Genomic DNA, 21,362 nt, shown 5'->3' with positions numbered 1-21,362 from the left:
CACAAGTGGTGAAGCAGGGCTGCAGGTGTCTCTCTCCTCTATCTCCCCCTTCCCTTTCAATTTCTGGCTGCCTCTATCCAATAAATAAACACAATTTTTTTTTCCTCCAGGGTTATTGCTGGGCTCGGTGCCTGCACCATGGATCCACCGCTCCTGGAGGCCATTTTTTTTTCCCCCTTTTGTTGCCCTTGTTGTAGCTTCGTTGTAGTTATTATTATTGCCCTTGTTGACGCAATTCGTTGTTAGATAGGACAGAGAGAAATGGAGAGAGGAGGGGAAGACAAAGAAGGGGAGAGAAAGATAGACACCTGCAGACCTGCTTCACCGCCTGTGAAGCAACTCCCCTGCAGGTGGGGAGCCGGGGGCTCGAACCGGGATCCTTACACCGGTCCCTGCGCTTTGCGCCACATGCGCTTAACCCACTGCGCCACAGCCCGACCCCCAATAAACACAATTTTTTAAAAAAAATTTTAAAAGAGAGATAGCTTGCTCAGTAAAGGACATACTGGGCATGAGTCTACGGGTTTGAACCCTGACACCACATGGAAGCAAAGGACATCAAGAGAGTTCCATGAATGGTAAAGCAGTGCAGGCGTCTCTCCTTTGTTTCTGTCTCTCCCTCTCAATCTCTCTAAAATAAAGAATAAAAAGTATGGCCTGGGGAGACTTTTCTGTGGTGGTACGAATCATACACAAGGCTCTGTGTTCATTCCCCAGCACCATATAAAAATAATCTAAGAGCAAATAAATAGTTCACCTACATAGCGTGTTGTATTACTGTGTGCATGACCCAGGTTCAAGTCTGGCCCCCACTGCATTGAAGAAAGGAAAGTTTGTGCTATGGTCCCTTTTCCTTTTTTATTTTTATTTGTGATTAATAGTGGGTTACAGAATTGTAAGATTACAAGGTATAGTTTGTGGTTTCTTTCATTCTTTCTTTGTCTCTTTGCCTTCTCTATTTCTATCTTAAAAAGATAAAGTACGGGGTTGATGATAGTTCAGCGGGTTAAGTGCATATGGCGCAAAGCACAAAGACCAGCGTAAGGACCCCAGTTCAAGGCCCCAGCTCCCCTCCTGCAGGGGGATAGCTTCACAAGCACTGAAGCCAGTCTGCAGGCGTCTTTCTCTCCCCATCTTTGTCTTCCCTTCCTCTCTCTCCATTTCTCTCTGTCCAATCCAACAACAATGGCATCAACAATAGCAATAACAATAATAACAACAATGAGAGCAACAAGGGCAACAAAAAATGGGAAAAAAATGGCCTCCAGAAGCAGTGGATTTGCAGTGCAGGCACTGAGTCCCAGTAATAGCCCTGGAGACAAAAATTTTAAAAAGCAATAAAATAAATAAAGTAAAAAAAGATAAAGTGAAATAAAATTGCTGTTAACTAATAGAAATGGTAAAAGGGAAGTGAACTTATAAAAAACAAAATTCATCTATTTACATCATCCTAAAGAAAGCAAAGCAACTTCTAACTTCTCAAGAAGAGAAAGAATCCAGATAAAAATATCTAGACAATCATCCCAGATACCAGCACTACCCAATTGCATTAGGTTCCTTTAATCAACTAAGATAGCTTCTGGCTGGTTCTGTAAAAAGAATTCTTTAGCTTTACTATGTAATGGTCCATTATACATTGCTCATGAGAAACATTCTTTAGAAAAGAATGTTTAAGAAAGGTTCTTTAAAAAATCTTATTTATTGGGGGCTGGGCTATGGCACATTCAGTTGAGCCCACATGTTACAATGCACAAGGACCCTGATTCAAGTCCCCCGGCCCCCACCTACAAGAGGGAGGCTTCACGAGTAGTGAAGCAGGGCTGCAGGACTCCCTCTTCCTTTTCTTTTTTTTTCCTCCCCTCCAGAGTTACTGCTGGGGCAATACGAATCCACTGCTCCTGGAGGTTATTTTTTTCCCCTTTGTTGTTTATTGTCATTGTTATCATTGTTGTTGCTGTTGCTGTTGTTGGATAAGCCAGAGAGAAATCGAGAGAGGAGGGGAAGACAGAGAAGGAGAGAGGAAGATAGAGAGACACCTGCAGACCTGCTTCACTGCTTGTGAAGCGACCCCCGCAGGTGAGGAGCCATCCCTGAGCAGGTCCTTGAGCTTTGCACCATGTGCCCTTAACCCGCTGAGCTCCTGCTCAATCCCCCCTCTCCTACCTTTCTATCTCCCCCTCCCTTCTCAATTTCTCCATCTAATAAATAATAACCAATAAAATATTTTTTAAATCTATTTATTTATTTATTTAAAGGGTGAGTACTAGAGCATCACTCTGGCATGTGCAGTGTTAGGGATAAGACTGAGGACTGCATGAGTTCCAGTCATGGGCTGTACCCTGGGCCACTTCCCCATGGGGGTACAGACCAGCACTCACCTCTGGTGGGAACTGCAGAAGACCAGTCAACAAGTTGAGCCTGCCCCGGTGGGGCATCCCTATAATCACATCAGTGATGCCACTGTAGGCTGACAGCTTCAGCAGCTCATGGAAGAAACCCATCATGCTCTCTGCGCCCTCACCTCCGTACCGTTTCACAGTAGCAAACTTGGTGGCCAGAAAGTGGTCAAACGCCTATGGAAAAGCAAGGCAGACACATGAGGAGCAGGAAGAGAGCTGGCTTCCCAGGTGAAAGTCAGACAGACCTTTGGGTGTTGCAAAGAGATCCCTCTCTCCATGTCAGGACAAAGATATGATGCCAAAGTCTGGCTGGAGGATGTAGGTGCAGAGGAAATATCCAGAATGGTAGAAGGACTCACCCAGAGGAATCCCAAGAACGTATTCTAGAGGGGGGCCAGGTCAAGAATGTATTCTAGAGGGGGGTCGGGTCTTAGATTTCTCCTGTCTCTCATACAAGAGTCTTATTCTATTTGCCACCAGGACTTCATGTCTGTGAGAGTCCATTCCTCCCAGTGACTCTTTTTATCTCAGATCAGAAAGAGAGAGAAAAGGAGAGATACCACAGCACAGCTCCACTGCTGGTGAAGCATCACCTTTGACTGGTGCTTCCATTTGGTGGCCAGGGGCTGAACCCCAGTCCTTGTGTATTGTAAACTATGTACTCTATTAGATGAGCCGTCTTCCAATCCCCAGGAAGAAGAGAGCAGGAAAGACAGAAAGAAGAAAGAGAAGAGACACCACAGCACTGCTCCACCATCTTTGGAGTTTCCCCAGTGTTGTCTATGATGCTCCCATGTGGTATTGGGGCTCAACACCAGGGCCTCAGACACAGGAGTGTGTATACTCTACTCCCAGCCCTAGAGTTCTTTTGTGATGATATAATAAGAGAAGTAAGGATCTTAAGGATTTTGCCATTTTTTTATAGAGTGAATAAAAACACATAAAATGTATCTGGACTCACAGGAGCCCTAATAGCTCTATAGTTTGCAATGTTTTTGTTCTTATTTTCATTTTGGAATACAGCAATGTATGTGATATTGTTTGTTTTGCTGTGGCAATGGGGACTGTCAAAGAGGAACACTCAGAGAGTGTCATCATTGCCTCTTTCTGATATATATACACCTTATATCCCACTGACCTGAGCAGCCTGTTCCTCTATACCTGAGACTCTAGCATGAGTCTTGACAGATGTTTCCGCTCCTCTGTGGTAAATGTCTCCTTTGTCAGGTCCTCAAACCTCCTGGAAAACCAGTCTTTCTCCTCCTGACTCTGGAGTTGGGAGGTCTCAATAGAAATCTGCCCACAATAGATTTGGTTGAGATAGGCTAAAATTTCTTCCAGAGAGGCCTCATCCTTCCCCATATTCAATAATCCTGTGATGTAGGGACAAAGGAACTGAATCAAAGAATAATCAGCCATGTGTTGAGTTAGAGAGCATACAGAAATAGTTATTTCAATTCAGAGTATACTTTGTTATTTTTATTTTTATTTTACCAGAACACGGCTCAGCTTCTGCTTATGGCTTATAGTAGTGCCAGGAATTGAACTTGAGCCCTCAGAGCCTCAGGCATGAGAGTGTTTTATATAACCACTATGGTATCTCTTCAGCCCCTCAGATCATTTTGTTCTGTATAGTGTAGGTCATTCTCAGTGGTTATCTACATTTTTCTAGAACAGAAGCTAAAAATATAATAATAAAGTCCATGAGACAGTAAAATAAAGATAGGAAAGGAAATTTTTCTTCATAGAGCAGAGCATGCTGCTTTATGCCTTTTCTTTTTATTTCTTTTTATTATTTTATTTTATTTTTGTATATTTACTTATTTATTTTCCCTTTCTTTGTCCTTGTTGTTTTTCATTGTTGTTGTAGTTGTTGTTATTATTGATGTCGTCATTGTTAGATAGGACAGAGAGAAATGGAGAGAGGAGGGGAAGACAGAGAGGGGCAGAGAAAGACACCTGCAGACCTGCTTCACCACCTGTGAAGTGACTTCCCTACAGGTGGAGAGCTGGGGGCTTGAACCGGGATCCTTACGCTGGTCCTTGCACATTGCGCCACGTGCGCTTAACCCACCACACTACCGCCCGACTCCCTTTTATTTATTTTAATTATTATTATTATTACTACTTTTGTCATTTCTGGGACTCCACTGCTGCAGACAGTGAGACAAAGCTAGAGAAAGACAGACAGCACAGCAGCAAAGTTTCCCCTAGTGCTGGTATGGCTGGAGCTTGAATCTAAGTCACCTTTATTATAAATCATTATTTATTTTTAAAGATTTTATTTATTTATTAGTGATAAACATAGGAGGAGAGAGAAAGAACCAGGCATCACCCTGGTACATGTGCTGCCAGGGACTGAACTTAGGACTTCATGCTTGAGAGTCCAATGCTTTATCCACTGTGCCACCTCCCGGACCACTTTATTTATTTTTACCAGAGCACTGCTCAGCTCTGATTTACTGTAGTGTCAGGAATTAAACCCGGAATCTTGGAGACACAGGCATGAAAGTCCTTCTACATAACCATTATGCTCTCTCCTTGGTCCAGTGACAATTTTTCAAATTTTTGTCTACATAGAAAGGGAGGGTTATCAAAGTACCACTCCACCATCCATGGAGCTTCCTCAGTGTTGTCCTTGGTGCTCCCCTATGGATCCAAGCCAGGTCATCACCACCCACTATAAGGAGCACACTGGACCTGCTAAGCCACCACTCCCCAGGCCCCAGGAACTGCATATCTTGCTGGCAGTCATATGGTTCATTGAGAACAGATTTTACCTGTGGTGTGAAAGGGGCCTTTGAGGGTCTGCACAAGGGCCTGGATCTCAGGCACGTTCTCCTGCAGGGCTGGTCCAGGGAAGAGGGGGTTGATTCGGGCAGCTTTATGCCCATGCTCACAATACACTGTCAGCAACCTGGCGAGGCCATGGTCCACTGGTTCAGGGGGAAAGGAAAAAAAGAATATGGTTTAGAAAGTACACATAAAACACACACTCGGAGTTTCAGATCCTCAGTGAACTTACTCATTTTAAACACCTGTCCCTACCTACCACACAGCCAGTGTTTTTGTTTTGTTTTGTTTTTTAGACAGACACATAGGGGCAGGGGTAGATAGCATAATGGCTATGCAAAGAGACTTTCATGCCTGAGGCTTCAAAGTCTTGGGTTCAATCCCCTGCACCACCATAAGCCAGAGCTGAGTAGTGCTCTGATAAAAAACTGACACATACAAGGAAAGAGAACAAAGTATTGAGGCTTCCTTCAATGCACAAGAGATCAGGCTTGAACCTGAGTCATGCACATGGCAAACCGGAGCACTATTCAAGTGAGCTATTTCACTGGTCTGTCAGTTGTTTTCAGCCGGGTGGTGATGTACCTGGTTAAGTGCACACACTACAGTGTGAAAGGTCCTGGGTTCAAGTCCCAATCCCCACCTCCAGAGGCAAGGTTTCATGAGTGGTGAAATGGGACTGCAGGTGTCTCTGTTTCTGTCTCTTTCTATCTCCCCCTTTCCTCTTGATTTCTTTGTCTCTATCCAATAAATAAATTATTTTATTTATTTTTTTAAATATTTACTTATTTCCTTTTGTTGCCCTTGTTGTTTTATTGTTGCAGTTATTATTGTTGTTGTTACTGATGTCGTCGTTGTTGGATAGGACAGAGAGAAATGGAGAGAGGAGGGGAAGACAGAGAGGCAGAGAGAAAGATAGGCACCTGCAGACCTGCTTCACCACCTGTGAAGCGACTTTCCTGCAGGTGGGGAGCCAGGAGTTTGAACCGCGATCCTTATGCCCGTCCTTGTGCTTTGCTCCACATGTGCCTAACCTCTGCGCTACCACCCGACTCCCAATAATTTTATTTTAAAATGGGTGGGTGTAGATAGCATAATTTTTATGCAAAAATATTCTCCTGCCCGAAACTCCAAAATCCCAGGTTCAATCCCCACATCACCATGAACCAGAGATGAATAGTGCTCTGCTTAAAAAAAAAAAAAGTGGTCGGGAGGTGGCACAGTGATAAAGCTTTGATCTCTCAAGCATGAGGTCCTGAATTCAATCCCCAGCAGCACATGTGCCAGAGTGATGTCTGGTTCTTTCTCTCTCCTCCTATCTTCCTCATTAATAAATAAATAAAATCTTTTTAGGAAAAAAAAAAGCAGGGGTATGGGGTAGATAACATAATGTTTATGCAAAGAGGCTCTCATGCCTGAGGCTCACAAGTTCTAGGTTCAATCCCCAACACCACCATTAGCCAGAGCTAAGCAGTGCTCTGGTAAAAAACAAAAACAAACTATCAGAATCCAGGGAAATTCATCTGTTTCCTTAAATATATCTCATGAATCACTGGGGGGGAAAAAAAAAAAAACTAGTAAAACTCAAAGGAAACAGAAGTGTGAGTGTATGGTTTATACAGCTAGAGCAATAGCTCAGCTGAAGATTACTGGGTTTGCATGGCTGGAGTTCCTGGCTCAATCCCTCCCTTGTATTGTGTATATAACGTGAGGCTCTGGCATCTCTGTGTGTTTCATGTGAAATTCTCCCTCTCACATATAATAAGTAAAATAAGTATTTAAAAAACAATAAAAAGAGAGGATATGTAAGATTATCTCTACATGTGGAGAGATATTAAAAGAATTTCCAAAGTGAGCCACAATGGGTGTATGCAGCAGGTCTCTCAGTCTCTCGGTCTCTCTCACTCCCCCCAACTTTCTTTGCCAAGCCTTCGCTAGGGCTTTGCAACAACATGTTTTCCTTTTCTTTTTTTTCCAAATAAAAGGTGAAAGACAGGGGTCGGCTGGTAGCACAGTGGGTTAAGCCCACATGGCCTAAAGCAAATACCAGTTCGAGCCCCCGGCTCCCCACCTGCAGGGGGGTCGCTTCACAAGCGGTGAAGTAGGTCTGTAGGTGTCTATCTTTCTCTCCCCTTCTCTGTATTCCTCTCCTCTCCCAATTTCTTTCTGTCCTAACCAATAACATCAATAACTACAATAATAACCACAACAACGATTAAAAAACAATAAGGGCGGGAGTCGGCGGTAGTGCAGTGGGTTAAGTGCACGTAACATGAAGCACAAGGACCAAAGTAAGGATCCCTGTTCAAGCCCCGGGCTCCCTACCTGCAGGGGAGTAACTTTACAGAAGGTGAAGGTGAAGCAGGTCTCCAGGTATCTCTCTTTCTTTCCCCCTCCTCTCTCCATTTCTCTCTGTCCTATCTAACAATAATGACATCAATAACAACAATAACTACAACAATAAAAAAACAAGGGCAACAAAAGGGAAAATAAATAAATAAATATAAAAAACAATAAGGGCAACAAAAGGGAAAAAATAGCCTCCAGGAGCAGTGGGTTCGTGGTGTAGGCACCAAGCTCCAGCAATAACCTTGGAGGCAAATAAATAAATAAATAGGTGAAAAACACACAGAGAAGGATATACCACATCACCGTTTCACCACTTGTGAAATTTCCCTTTTGCATGGTGCTTTTACATGGTAGCCAGGGGCTTGAACCCAGGTCCTTATGCTGATAAAGTGTGTGCTTTACAGGGAAGGCTATGTCCCACAACAGAGCTCTTTAAATATATAATTTCTTAAACTTTCTGCCCCTGCACTGGGGCAAATTTTGATCCCTGGCTCCTCTCCAGAATGCAGCCCATCTATCTCACTACATGCTCAGAGGAATCACATTTTGGTTCCCCAAACCAAGGATGTGGGGAAAACTATTAAAGATAAATCATAAAAAAAAGTTTTTAAGAATCCAGAGTTTTTTTGTATATAATATAATGTTACTCTCCTCATATCTCCACTCCATTAGCATCTATGGGCTCTTTGAAAAATTGCACTCATGCATGACAACAAATATATATAACTTAAAGCATATCTAGTGTCTTTATGAAGAATCTATGCTTGAGTGACTTTAAAAAAATTATCTGGAATGGAGGCAGGTAGTAGCGCAGCAGGTTAAACATACATGCAGCGAAGCACAAGGACCAGCTTATGGATCCTGGTTCAAGCCCTTGGCTCCCTACCTACAGGAGGGTTGCTTCACAAGCAGTGAAGCAGTCTGCAGGTACTTACTTATCTTTCTTACCCTCCTCTCTCAATTTCTCTCTGTCCTGTCAAACAACAACAGCAGTAACAGCAATAACAACAAGGACAACAAAATGGGGAAAATGGCCTCCAGGAGCAGAGAGTTCATATGGCAGGCACTGAGCCCCAGTGATAATTCTCAAGGCAAAAAAAAAAAAAAGCCTTTTTTTGTAGTACTTTCATGTCAAACAATGACATGAATTGTGATAAAACATTTACATAGATATTTTTAAATTATTTTTTATATTACCAAAGCACTGCTCAGCTCTGGCTAATGGTGGTGTGGGAGAATGAACCTGGGATTTGAGCCTCAGGCATGAGAGCTTCTTTCTATATCCATTATGCTATCTACCCCCACCCAAACATTTACATATATTTAAAATAATGAGGGGGCTGGGTGGTGGCACACCTGGTTGAGCCGCACATGTTACAATGTACAAGGACCCTATTCAAGCCTCTGGTCCCCACCTGCAGGAGGAAATCTTCACCTGTGGTGAAGCAGTGCTGCAGGTGTCTGTCTCTCTTCCTCTCTATTTTCCCTTCCCTCTCAATTTCTGGCTATCTCTATTCAAGAAAGAAATAAAAATAATAAAAAATTAAATAATTAAGTAATGCAATACTTTAAGATAGATAATTAAAATACTTAATGGATGAAGAATAAGAAATGGGGGCCAGCTGGTAGCGCACCTGGTTGAGTGCACATGTTACAATGTGCAAGGAGGGTTCGAGCCCCTGGTCCCCACCTGCAAGGGGAAAGCTTCACAAGTGGTGAAGCAGGGCTGCAGATGTCTTTCTGACTCTCTCCCTCTCTATCTCCCCCTCCCCTATCAATTTCTGGCTATCTCTACTATCCAATAAGCAAATAAAGATAATAAAATTTTTTTAAAGAAAAACAAGAAATGAAAGCATAAAGAAATAATCTTTTTATTTATATTTATTGAATTTGTTGCTTCCAGGGTTATCGCTGGGGCTCAGTGCCTGCACTACAAATCTACTGCTCCCGTGGACATTTTTTTGATTTTTTTTTTGGATAGGACAGAGAGAAATTGAGAGGGGAGGGGAAGATAGAGAGGAAGTTAAATAGACACCTGCATACCCGCTTCACTTGTGAAGTGACCTTCCTGCAGGTGGGGAGCCGGGCTCCAACCAGGATCCTTGCGTTTCGCATTATGTGCGCTTAACCTGGTGCACTACCACCCAGTCCCCTCAATTTATTTATTTATTTATTTATTGTATTTGTTACGACAGAGTGAAATTGTGAGGGAAGGGGGAGATTGAGAGGGAGAGAGACACTTGCAGACCTGCTCCACCACTAGTGAAACTTTCCTCCTGCAGGTGGGGGCCAGGGGCTCAAACCTGGGTCCTTATGCAAAATGTAACATGTGCTCAACCAGGTGCACCACCACCCAGCCCCCAATTGTTTTGTATAACCATTATACTGTCTCCTTGGCTCACAGTTTTTTATTTTTCTATGTGCTGCTGGGGAACTTATCCAGAACCTGTTACATGATACCAATGAGGGACCTTCAGGCCCCATTTCTTTCTCCCTTTCCTTCCTTCCTTCCTTCCTTCCTTCCTTCCTTCCTTCCTTCCTTCCTTCCTTCCTTTCTCCTTTTTCTTTCTTTCTTTTCTTTCTTTCTTTCTTCCTTCCTTCCTTCCTTCCTTCCTCCTTCCTTCCTTCCTTTCTCCTTTTTCTTTCTTTTTCTTTCTTTCTTTCTTTCTTTCTTTCTTCCTTCCTTCCTCTCTCCTTTCTTTCTTTCTTTCTTTCTTTCTTTCTTTCTTTCTTTCTTTCTTTCCTTCTTTCCTTTTGTCTCCAGGGTTATCACTGGGGCTGAGTGCCTGCATTACAAATCCACTGCTCCTGGTGGCCATATTCTCCACTTTATTGGATATGACAGAGAGAAATTGAGAGAGGAGGTAGAGAGAGAAAGAGGGAGAGAGAAAGACACCTGCAGACCTGCTTCACCGCTTGTGAAGTGAAGCAATCCCCCTGCAAGTGGGGAGCCAGATGCTCAAACCAGGATCCTTGCACAGGTTCTTGTACTCTGTACTATGTGCACTTAACCCAGTGCGCCACTATCTGGCCCCCTCATGCCCAATTTCCTAATCCTATTTTTTAGAGAGAAAAAGAGAGGAGAGATACCACAGCACTGCTCTATTACCCATGGAGCTCCCTCTGTGTTATTCATGGGATGCTGTACTCAAACTCAGGACCTCCCAGATGGTAAGAAAATGCTCTATGAGCTGAGCTATTTTCCAGTCCCTATTATGTTTAAATGTGAGCATACCCTATGACATCAACTATTTGAGGTGAGTGTCAAGGTCAAGGTCAGTAAATTTTGTTTGTTTTTTTTGCCTCCCGGGTTATCGCTGGGGCTCAGTGCCAGCACTGAGAATCCACTACTCCTGGTGAAGTGACCCCCCACACACACTGCAAGTAGGGAGCTGGAGACTCCAACCTAGATCCTTGCTTGGGTCCTTGCACTTTGTACTATGTGCACTTAACCTGGTGTGCTACCACCCAACCCCCAGGTCCATAATTTCTAATAGCTGTTTGAACCTTAGAAGTCCCATTTCCTTTTGGTCTCCAAACTCCCTTTTCATAACCCAAATCTCCACAGTGAAAAAGCAGACTCATGAAATAGCACACCTAAGCCCACCACTATTTAAAATTGAGTTTGGTGGCTTATGAGGTTGTACAGCAGATAAGACAATCACACTCTCAAGGTCCCAATCACACTCTCAAGGTCCCAATCACACTCTCAAGGTCCCAAGTTCAATCCTCAGTACTCCATGTTTCAGAGTGATGATCTGGTTCTTTCTCTCTCTCTCCCTCATTAATAAAGAAATTTATGGGATAGGACAGTGGCACACCTGAATGAGCACACACATTACCGTGCACTAGGACCCAGTTTCAAGGCCCCACTCCCCACCTGCAAGGGGACACTTCACAAGTAGTGAAGTAATTCTGCAAGTGTCTCTCCCTCCCTCCCTCCCTCTCAATTTCTATATATCTTATCTAATAAAAAGAAAAGAGAGAGAAAGAAAGGAAGAAATAGAGAAAGGAAAGAAGGAAAGAAGGAAGGGAAAATGAAAGCTAGGAACAGTGGATTCCTAGTGCTGACACCAAGCCCTGTAATAACCCTGGTGGCAACAAAAATAAACAAACAAATAAATCTGTAAAAAATAATAAAATTGGGATTGTTCATAAGCAGATTCAAGATTATTTTGAAATTGAACTATGCTGAGGTTAAGGTACAAGCTGTTAACTATCAACTGGCCACAGAGAACACTCAGCCCAGGTCAAAGTTTAACCAGCAACCACTGTCATCCAGAAGGTCACTAAAAACAAAGCCATTCACTTTTGAAAGTGTGCTAATACAGGAGCCTCAGAAAACACTGCAGTGACCCTATATAGGTGCTGACTGTTAGCCAAGCCAAACAGATGAGGAAAGAAGGCAGATGAAGGGCAGAGAAGGGAAGGACCCCAACTGGAATCAGCTGACCTTATACTTCCCTCTATCACCTGTGACATGGGACAATGCTAGGTACTCATTAGCAGTGGGGCTTACTCTTTGGTTTACTTTGAGACTTTTGCATGTGATCCATCACACTCAGTCATTCCTCTTCACCAAGAGGGCACTTGTCAGAAAAACCAGCAGATATCATGAAAAAAGACAATCACAAGGGTTTGGGTGGTGGTGTACTCAGTAGAGCATAGAAGTTAGCATGCGCAAGCACCTGGGTTCAAATCCTTCATGAGCACTGGGGCAGTGTTACAGGAGTTTCTCTTTCACTCCCCACCCCTAATTCTGTTTCTCTTAGAATATAGGAAAGAAAAAGGGAAAAATGAAAAAGACAGGCACGGGAGTTGAGCTGTAGCGCAGCGGATTAAGCGCACGTGGCGGGAAGTGCAAGGACTGGCACAAGCATTCTGGTTTGAGCCCCCAGCTCCTCACTTGCAGGGGAGTCACTTCACAGGCAGTGAAGCAGGTCTGCAGGAGTCTGTCTTTCTCTCCCCCCTCTGTCTTCCCCATCTCTCTCCATTTCTCTCTGTCCTATCTAACAACAATGACATCGATAACAGCAACAATAATAACTACAACAACAATAAAAAAAGAACAAGGGGGAAAATAAATAAATATAAAAAAGAAAGAAAAAAGACAAGCACCAATCAGACCAAGTCCCAGGTTCACCAGTTCTAATTAATGCAGCTAGTCACACCCACCTATGAAAAATTTAAGTAAAACTCCAGCAAGTCTTAACTGTCCTCATCAGCAAAAATAAAAGCTATTACTTTTTCTAAAGCAAAGCAATCATAAGTCTGGGAAATGATTCAGCAAGTAGAGCATATGCCTTGTTGTAAGAGAAACTTTGGGATGGGGAGGGGGAAAAAAAAGAGAGAGACTTTGGATTTAATCCCCTGGACCACATAGGAGTATTAACAGATATAGAAGGAACATCATGGGTGGTGGAGTGGTGCATACTCAGTGGTAGTGTATGCATGTGTGAAGTATGTGTGAGGCACCCAGAGTCATGTGAAAAAAGTAAATAGGAACTGAGAGGTAGAGAGCAAGACTTGCAAACATGAGTCCTGAGTTTGATTCTAGTACTGCACATGTCAGAGTGATATTCCCCCCATCTCTCTCTCTCTCTCTCTCTCTCTCTCACACACACACACACACACACACACACACACACACACACTTGTTAATAAACAGTCTTTTTTATAAATTTTTTGAATATTTATTTATTCCCTTTTGTTGCCCTTGTTGTTTTGTTGTAGTTATTATTGTTATTAATGTTGTCGTTGTTGGATAGGACAGAGAGAACTGGAGAGGGGAGGAAGAGACAGAGAGGGGGAGAGAAGAGACAACTACAGACCTGCTTCACTGCCTGTGAAGCGACTTCCCTGCAGGTGGGGAGCTGGGGGCTCGAACCAAATAAACAAATATTCTTATAAATGCCCAGGAGGTGGTGTAGTGGCTAGTGTTGGACTTAAAAGCATGCAGTCTCGAGTTGGATTCCCTGAATTGCATATGCTGGAGTGATGCTCTGGTTTACTCTTTTTTTCTCATGTTAATAAATAAATAAATATATATATGGGGAGTCGGGCAGTAGCAGAAAGGGTTAAGTGCAGTTGGCACAAAGCGCAAGGACTGGTGTAAGGATTCCCTTTCAAGCCCCCAAGCCCCGGCTCTCCACCTGCAGGGGAGTCACTTCACAGGAGGTGAAGCAGGTCTGTAGGCATCTGTCTTTCTCTCCTCCTCTCTGTCTTCCCCTCCTCTCTCCATTTCTCTGACCTATCCAACAACAACGACATCAATAATAACTACAACAATAAAACAAGGGCAACAAAAGGGAATAAATAAATAAATATTTAGAAATAAATAAATAAGTAAATATATGGGCTAGAAGGTGGAGCACCTGGTTGAGCACACATGTTACAATGTGCAAGGACCCAGGTTCAAGCCCCTGGTTCCCACCTGCAGGAGGAAAGCTTTGCAAGTGGTGAAGCAGTGATGCAGGTGTCTGTCTCTTTCCCTATCATCTCCTTTTACCTCAATTTCTGGCTGTCTCTATCCAATAAATAAATAAAGATAATACAAAAAAACGTTTTTTAAATAAATAGGTACATAATGTTGTTGTTGTTCCTTGGGCTTCACCTCTTCAGACTGACTTTCTCAGATAGAAAGACATAAAAACAGAAAGAGGAAGAGACACCACAGCAAGGCAGTTTCCTTCAGTGTGGTGGGGACTAGGCTTGAACCTGGGTCATGCACATGGCAAAGCTGTGCACTATCTACGTGAGTTATTTTGCCAGCCCTAAATAATATATCCTTTTAAAAAAGTGCATCTACAGCAACTTATCCCGCTTTTTAGTAGGAATACATCATTAAGTAAATATCCTGTTAGGGCTGAGAGATAGCTCATCTGGTAGAGAGCATGCCTTGCCATGCACAGGACCCAGGTTCAAGTCCCAGCACCATGTGTGGTGCTAGGGTTTGGACTCAGGGCCTCACACATGCAGGTCCTACACTTTACAGCTGAACCACTTTCCCCAGCAGTGAGGTGAGAGTGACTGACAATGGGTAGCTTGCTTCTGGAATCAGCAGAGCAGGGCTGCAAACCTGTGAATTCAAAAACAAAAAACAGAGGACAGCAGTGGTGCACTCAATTAAACACACATACTATCATGCACAAGGACCCAGCTTCAGCCCCTACAGGGAGGACACTTCATGAGGGGTAAAGCAGGTCTGCAGGTGTCTTATCTTTCTTTCTCCCTACCTCCCTCCCCTTCTCAGTGTCTCTCTGTCCATCAAATAAAAACAAGGAAGGAAAAAACAACAACAAACTAACAAAAATGAGAAAAATGGCTGCTGGGAGCAGTGAATTCATAGTGCCCTTACTGAGTCCCAATGATAACCGTGGTGGCAATAAAATAATAATAATAATGATAATAACTTTAAAAGCCAGAGAAATCTGAGATCCAGCAAGTAACGCCCTACTGTAATCAGTGAACCCCTCAAGTAATTCTCTGTTTAGTTCTCAACCTTGTAAAAAGGAAGCAGGCAGTGATTGGTGTATAGCTCCCAAAGACTCTCCAGTGCCCAGCCCCCCATCGTGCCAGGCTGGGGGGCTGGGCAATGAATTGAGTATATGGGCCAAATAAGACACTAAACTCAAGTTCTCTCTGTTTCTATCCAAATATATATATAGAGAGAGTTTATGTATAATAACCTGGGTTTGAGCCCTGTCACTACACAGAAGCACTACAGCACCAAGGGAACCTCCACTAATGGTGGAGCTGTGTTGTGGCTCTCTTGTTTCTCCCTTTTTCTCTATCTGAACTGGAAAAAAATTAGAAGAAAATTTTGGCAGCAGTGCAAATTATGAACAAAATACTAGCATTTGAGGCGCCTACAGAATGGAGTATGACAACTACTAGTTATTTTAACAGGTACAAGGCCACCCTGGGGTTTCCCAATCTCCTTTGCTGGTGTATCTAGACATGTGACCAAGTTCTAGCCAATGAGAAGTGACTGGAAGTGATATATGCAAGTCTCCTCCCCCATCCTCCCACACAGACTAACTGGCCTGAATATCCACCAAGTGATTACAAAAGAATGTGCTGCCTTCTGAAGCACAAGAAAGAAAAAATGTCACACATCCACAGCCATTGGTAACTTTGGAAACATTTACACAATAGTACCCTTGCGTTTAAGTTTTGTTTAGTGTTGAAGCTATAAAGAGAATGAAAATACAATAATTCCTCTTAGCAACAAAATTTTGTAAGCTGGGGGAACTCCGTGGCAGAGCACAGATGAGGTCCTGGGTTTGATCCGCAAAACCCAAACCAAGAGCACAAGAATCCCTTAAAGCAGATCCTGTAACTTAGTAACAAAGGGCTCATTTATTGTTTGTTTAACTCATCTAAGTACCACATAATATCCATATCCTTAACATGCAGGTCTAACTCAATACTGGATTTCCCAATGTCACCAAGCACCTTTAAACAGAGCAAGTTCATTTGAGAAAGAGAAGAAGTAAAAGTTCTATATAAAATCAATCCCAGGGGCATTTTTTAAAACCTCACCAGCCCAAACTCTCAAGATTATTCAGATACAGTCTTCCAGTTAAGACCCACCCGCCTGGGGAGTGGGGCGGCAGCGGGTTAAGCGCACCGACCCGCATAAGGTTCACAGTTCGATCCTCCAGCTCCCCACCTACAGGGGGGTTGCTTCACAAGCGATGAAGCAAGCGGGTCTGCAGGTGTCTATCTTTCTCTCCCCCTTTCTGTCTTTCCCTCATCTCTCCATTTCTCTCTGTCCTATCTAACAACGACGACATCAATAACAACTACAACAACAATGAAAAACAGGAGCAACAAAAGGGAAGATAAATACACATTAAAAAAAAAAAAATCCACCGGCACAGGGGTGGGGCAATAGGGCAGTGGGTTAAGCGCAAGTGGCGCAAAACGCAAGGACCCACTTAAGGATTCCAGCTCGAGTCCCCGACTGCCCACCTGGAAGGCAGGCAGTGAAGCAGGTCTGTAGGTGTATTTCTCTCCCCCTCTCTGTCTTCCTCACTTGTCTCCATTTCTTTTTTTATATATATTTTAATATTTATTTATTCCTTTTTGTTGCCTTTGTTGTTTTATTGCTGTAGTTATTGATGTCGTCCTTGTTGGATAGGACAGAGAGAAATGGAGAGAGGAGGGGAAGACAGAGAAGGGGAGAAAGACACAGACACCTACAGACTTGCTTCACCGCCTGTGAAGCGACGCCCCTCCAGGTGGGGGGTTCGAACACGGATCCTTAGGCTGGTCCTTGAGCTTTGTACTACCACCTGACTTCCTCCTCCCCACCCGCCCTTTTTCTCCTGGCCTATCCAATAACGATGACGTCAGTAACAACAACAATAATAACTACAACAATAAAACAACAAGGGCAACAAAAGGGAAAATAAATATATTTTTAAAATCCACCGGCCCAGGTTTTTCAAAGGGAAGGCTCAATTCTCAACTGTTATCTTATTGATAAGCATCAAAATAAAGAGGCCAAGGAAGTGTTGCAGTGGATAAAGCATTAGACTCTGAAGCATGAGGTCCCAAGTTCAATCACAGAATAATGCTCTGCTTCCATCTCTCTCTCTCTCTCTCTCTCTCTCTCCTTTATTTATTGGATAGAGACAGCCAGAAATCGAGAGAGAGACAGAGGAGACAGACACCTGCATCACTGCTTCACCAATTGCAAAGCTTCCCCCCTGCAGGTGAGGACTGGGGGCTCAATCTCTTTCTCATAAATAAGTAAATCTTGGGGCTGGGTGGTAGCACAGTGGGTTAACACACTTGGCAAGAAGCACAAGGACCACAAAGGGATCCCAGTTGGAAGCCTGACTCCCAACCTGCAGCGGGGTCACTTCACAGGCAGTGAAGCAGATCAGCAGGTGTCTTTCTCTCCCCCCCTGTCTTCTCCTCTTTTGGTTTCTCTCTATCCTATCCAACAACAACAGCAATGGCAACAATAACAACAACAACAACGGCAACAAAATGGGGAAAATGGCCTCTAGGAGCAGTGGATTTGTAGTGCAGGCACTGAGCCCCATCGATAACCCTGGAGGCAAAAAAAAAAAAAAAAGTAAATCTTAAAAAAAGTAATGATAATTAAAACAGAAACCCAATTCTGGTCACTTTGAGCACATAGTAATATGATCTTTGATGAAGAAGAGTTTGGGAAACAAACCTTCATATACCTCTCATGACCCCCATGGGGGCCAGAGACTTAGTGCTATAGAATCACTTGTCTTATAAAAAAAAAAAAAAAAAGAAAGAAAGAAAGAAAAGAAAAGAAACACTTGTGGTGCTGATAAAAAGAGACATTCCTAAGGGGCAGGGGATGGAGCCAGGGTAGAGCCCATGTGTCACATCTGTGAGGTTTAATCTCCTCTGAGGAAAAAAAAAAACATATTCCTGAGCCTCACCTCAGACCTAGGGGTTGGAAGTCTGGGAACTTAAAGTGATTTCAGAGGCTGGAAGATGGCATAATGGTTTTGCAAAAGCCTTTCATGGCTGAAGTATAGACACCCCAAATTCATTCCCCAGCACTACCATCAGCCTGAGCTGAGCTGAGCTAAACAGAGGTCTAGTTAATATATATATATATATATATATATATATATATATATATATATACATACATATATATATTTGAAAGCACACTTAAGTTTGAGAACAACTAATCTGTAAAGTTCAAGATAGCTGATTTGAAAAGTGAAATACTTAAATTCTTATCCTCAAGGGATTAACAATTTAATTGACCAAAATGCTTTCACTGAGGGCCGGGTGGTAGCGCACAAGGACAGGGGTAAGAATCCCAGTTTGAGCCCTGGGCTCCCCACCTGCAGGGGTGTTGCTTCACAAGTGGTGAAGCAGATCTGCAGGTGTCTATCTTTCTCTCCCCCACTCTGTCTTCCCTCCTTTCTCTATTTCTCTCTGTCCTATCCAGCAACAGCTACAACAATGATAAACAACACAGGTAAAAAAAAAAAAAAAAAAAAAGGGAAAAAATAGCCTCCAGGAGCAGTGTAATCTTAGTGCAGGAACTGAGCTCCAGCGATAACCCTGGAGGCAAAAAAAAAAAAAAGCTTTCCCTAAGGAAATACCCCAGTAAGGGCTGGAGATGGGTAGAATTGAGTTTGTTCTAAATGCCCCCTGAATGGCCAACAGAAAAATATTGAGGTTCCCCTATGTGGTGTAAGATTCAAAGACCAGGTGTTTCAATGATGAAAAGAATTGTCATTGTTAATCTAATAACTAGACCCATGATGCTAAATGATTTTCTTCTAAGAATTCATCTGTATTTATGTCCTACTCTATGAAAGCTGTTAAAGATACATTAATTTTGGAATATAAACCAGAGACTCTAAGTCTCTGCCTATGAGCACGTGACACAGCTTCCAGATACTGAAATTCATGTCGTGGTCCACCAGGAGCAGAGTTCTAATTCCAACAAAGAAATTTAAACTCTGAAATAAAAGTAAGAGTCTACATAGGTTAAGGAGACAGACAGATAGGTAATACCATGCTGGGGACAAAGATCTTCAGTGAACTGCCTCTTTACCCCAGCAGTGTAGTCTCAGTCCCACACATCAGAGCTCCCATAAAGTCAGGGACTCACATTCTTGAATAAACTCCAGAAGCTGGAAGACCATAAACTATTTCTTTTCAAGGCCCAGCCAGCACAGAGTGCTGAGTGCCTGAACAATTACAATCAAGGAACAGACAAGACCTGACAAGACCTCACATACCCACTGGTGGCAGAACATCAGGTAGATAGCTCAGCATTAGATTTATATGCCTGAGGCCAAGAGACCCCAAGTTCAATTCCCAGCACCACCATATGGCCAGGCAGTGCTCTAGTCTCTCACTCCCCTCCCCCCTCTGAGCTATCTCACTATATATATATATATATATAGAGAGAGAGAGAGAGAGAGAGAGAGAGAGGGACAGTTCAGCCTGTTAGAGCACAGAGTTTGTAAGCCTAAGGCCCCAGAAGTTAAAGGTTCAGTCCCAGCCACAACCATATGCTAGAACTGAGCAGTGCTCTGATATCTCTTCTATTATATCTTTTATAATAAATAAATCTTTAAAACTGAGTGTTTCTTTTTTATAAGTAAAAATTAAAAAAATAAATTAAATTAAACTGGGCCAGAGAGATAGATGGGTGTCATACAAAAAGCTTTCATGCTGGGAGTTGGGCAGTAGCGCAGCGGGTTAAGTGCACGTGGCGCAAAGCACAAGGACTGGCGTAAGGACCCCGGTTCCAGCCCCTGGCTCTCCACCTGTAGAGATGTCCCTTCACAGGTGATGAAGCAGGTCTGTAGGTGTCTATGTTTCTCTCCCTCTCTGTCTTCCCCTCCTTTCTCCCATTTCTCTCTGTCTTATCCAACGATGATGGCATCAACAACAATAATAACTACAACAATAAAACAAGGGCAACAATAAGGGAATAAATAAATAAATTTTTTTAAAAAACTTTCATGCTGAGGCTCTGAGGCTCTGAGACTCCGAGGCTCCAAGGCACCAGGTTCAATCCCCAGCACCACCATAAGTCAGAGCTGAGCAGTGCTTGGTTAAAAACAAGCCAACTCGTACCAAATTTTCAACTAGGAAGTCAAAAGGAGACCCTAGCCTCAAGGACTCCAGACTACTTACTGAGGCTGAGCTGCCACATAACAACACCTCTCCCACCCCCTCCTCTCATCAGCCGCCCCCTGCCCCACACTCCAAACACAGCCCCCCTCTCTCTGCATAGGGCCTTCCCTAGAGCTCAAAGCCAGCAGACTCCTCAAAGCACTGCACCTAAGCCCGGACACTGCAAGCTCAGCAATCGACCCCTGCCTTGTCCACCCACACCGCCTAGTCTTTGAGTAGGGCAGCGACACCCTTCCACTCACACACCCTCTAAGTACAGCCACCCCAGCCAGTCCCAGATCTAGGGGCGCCCCTACTTCGCCCCCACACCCCGCCTCCACAAGCACAGGCTCGCGCTCGCAGGCGCACACACAACCCTGGACACACACACAGCCCCCCACACACACCACACACACAGCCCTGCACACACACACACAGACCTGTGAGCACACACACACAACCTAGTACACACACACACACACACACACACACACACACAGCCCCGTACAAACACCACACACACACCCTTCCCAGCCCCGGCGCTTCCCACCTGGGGCTCGCGCCAGTCCACCCCGGGGCCCCTGGCTCTCAGGCTTCCTTGGCGGGTAGCCATAGACGCCACGCTCTGTCTGGTAACCGCGCCGGAGAAGCAGCGGAGGGGCTCGGCAGAGGCCTCGTCTAGCGGCGGTCACAGAGGCCGAAGCCATGTCCAGCAGGTCCCTGAGAACGCGGAGCAACTTGTGAGAAGCCGAGAGTCGCAGCCACCTGGAGCCCTGCCGCGGGTGGGAGGTGCAGTACCCCAAGGCTCCACCCACCCACCGCCAGACGACGCCCCAACCCCGGATTGGCTGAGGGGCCTGGCCCGCGGAGCCAATCGGAGGCTGCAACCTGGAGGCGAGGCCACACCCCGGAATCAGAGGGACCACGTGGTCTGGAAGCTGGAGGACTTAGGGGGGGACTCAGAGCTGAGTGGAATGCAGGGTACTTGCTCACTGTGCAACGCTTCATATACACATCAATCCCTGGCATCACCATAAGCCCAGTAGTGCTTCAGTGTCTGTCTCTTTGTGTCCCTCTTAGGCCCAGAAAGTAGATCACCAAAGTTGCAAGTATGAAATCTCACGTTTGATCATCAGCATCTCTGGTGCTAGAGTAATGCTCTTCTTTTTTTAAAAT

At 44.1% G+C, this 21,362-nt stretch overlaps 1 protein-coding gene across 1 annotated transcript in view; it reads right to left on the bottom strand.

Moving 5' to 3' along the window:
* DHTKD1 (dehydrogenase E1 and transketolase domain containing 1) overlaps positions 1 to 21,012 on the bottom strand; it is a 71,588-nt gene extending 50,576 nt beyond the window's left edge. The window contains exons 1-4 of the mRNA XM_007524620.3: positions 20,737 to 21,012; positions 5,180 to 5,335; positions 3,561 to 3,772; positions 2,379 to 2,573 (exon numbers count right to left, since the gene is read on the bottom strand). Coding sequence (XP_007524682.1) covers positions 2,379 to 2,573; positions 3,561 to 3,772; positions 5,180 to 5,335; positions 20,737 to 20,893 — 720 coding nt within the window. The 5' untranslated portion in view covers positions 20,894 to 21,012. The remainder of the gene's footprint in view (positions 1 to 2,378; positions 2,574 to 3,560; positions 3,773 to 5,179; positions 5,336 to 20,736) is intronic.
* Positions 21,013 to 21,362: the final 350 nt, after the last annotated feature.

The sequence above is a fragment of the Erinaceus europaeus genome, chromosome 6, assembly GCF_950295315.1.
Source record: "Erinaceus europaeus chromosome 6, mEriEur2.1, whole genome shotgun sequence".
Taxonomy (NCBI): Eukaryota; Metazoa; Chordata; class Mammalia; order Eulipotyphla; family Erinaceidae; genus Erinaceus; species Erinaceus europaeus.
Note: the sequence above shows the minus strand (reverse complement) of the source record. Positions and strands in the feature narration are given on the sequence as shown.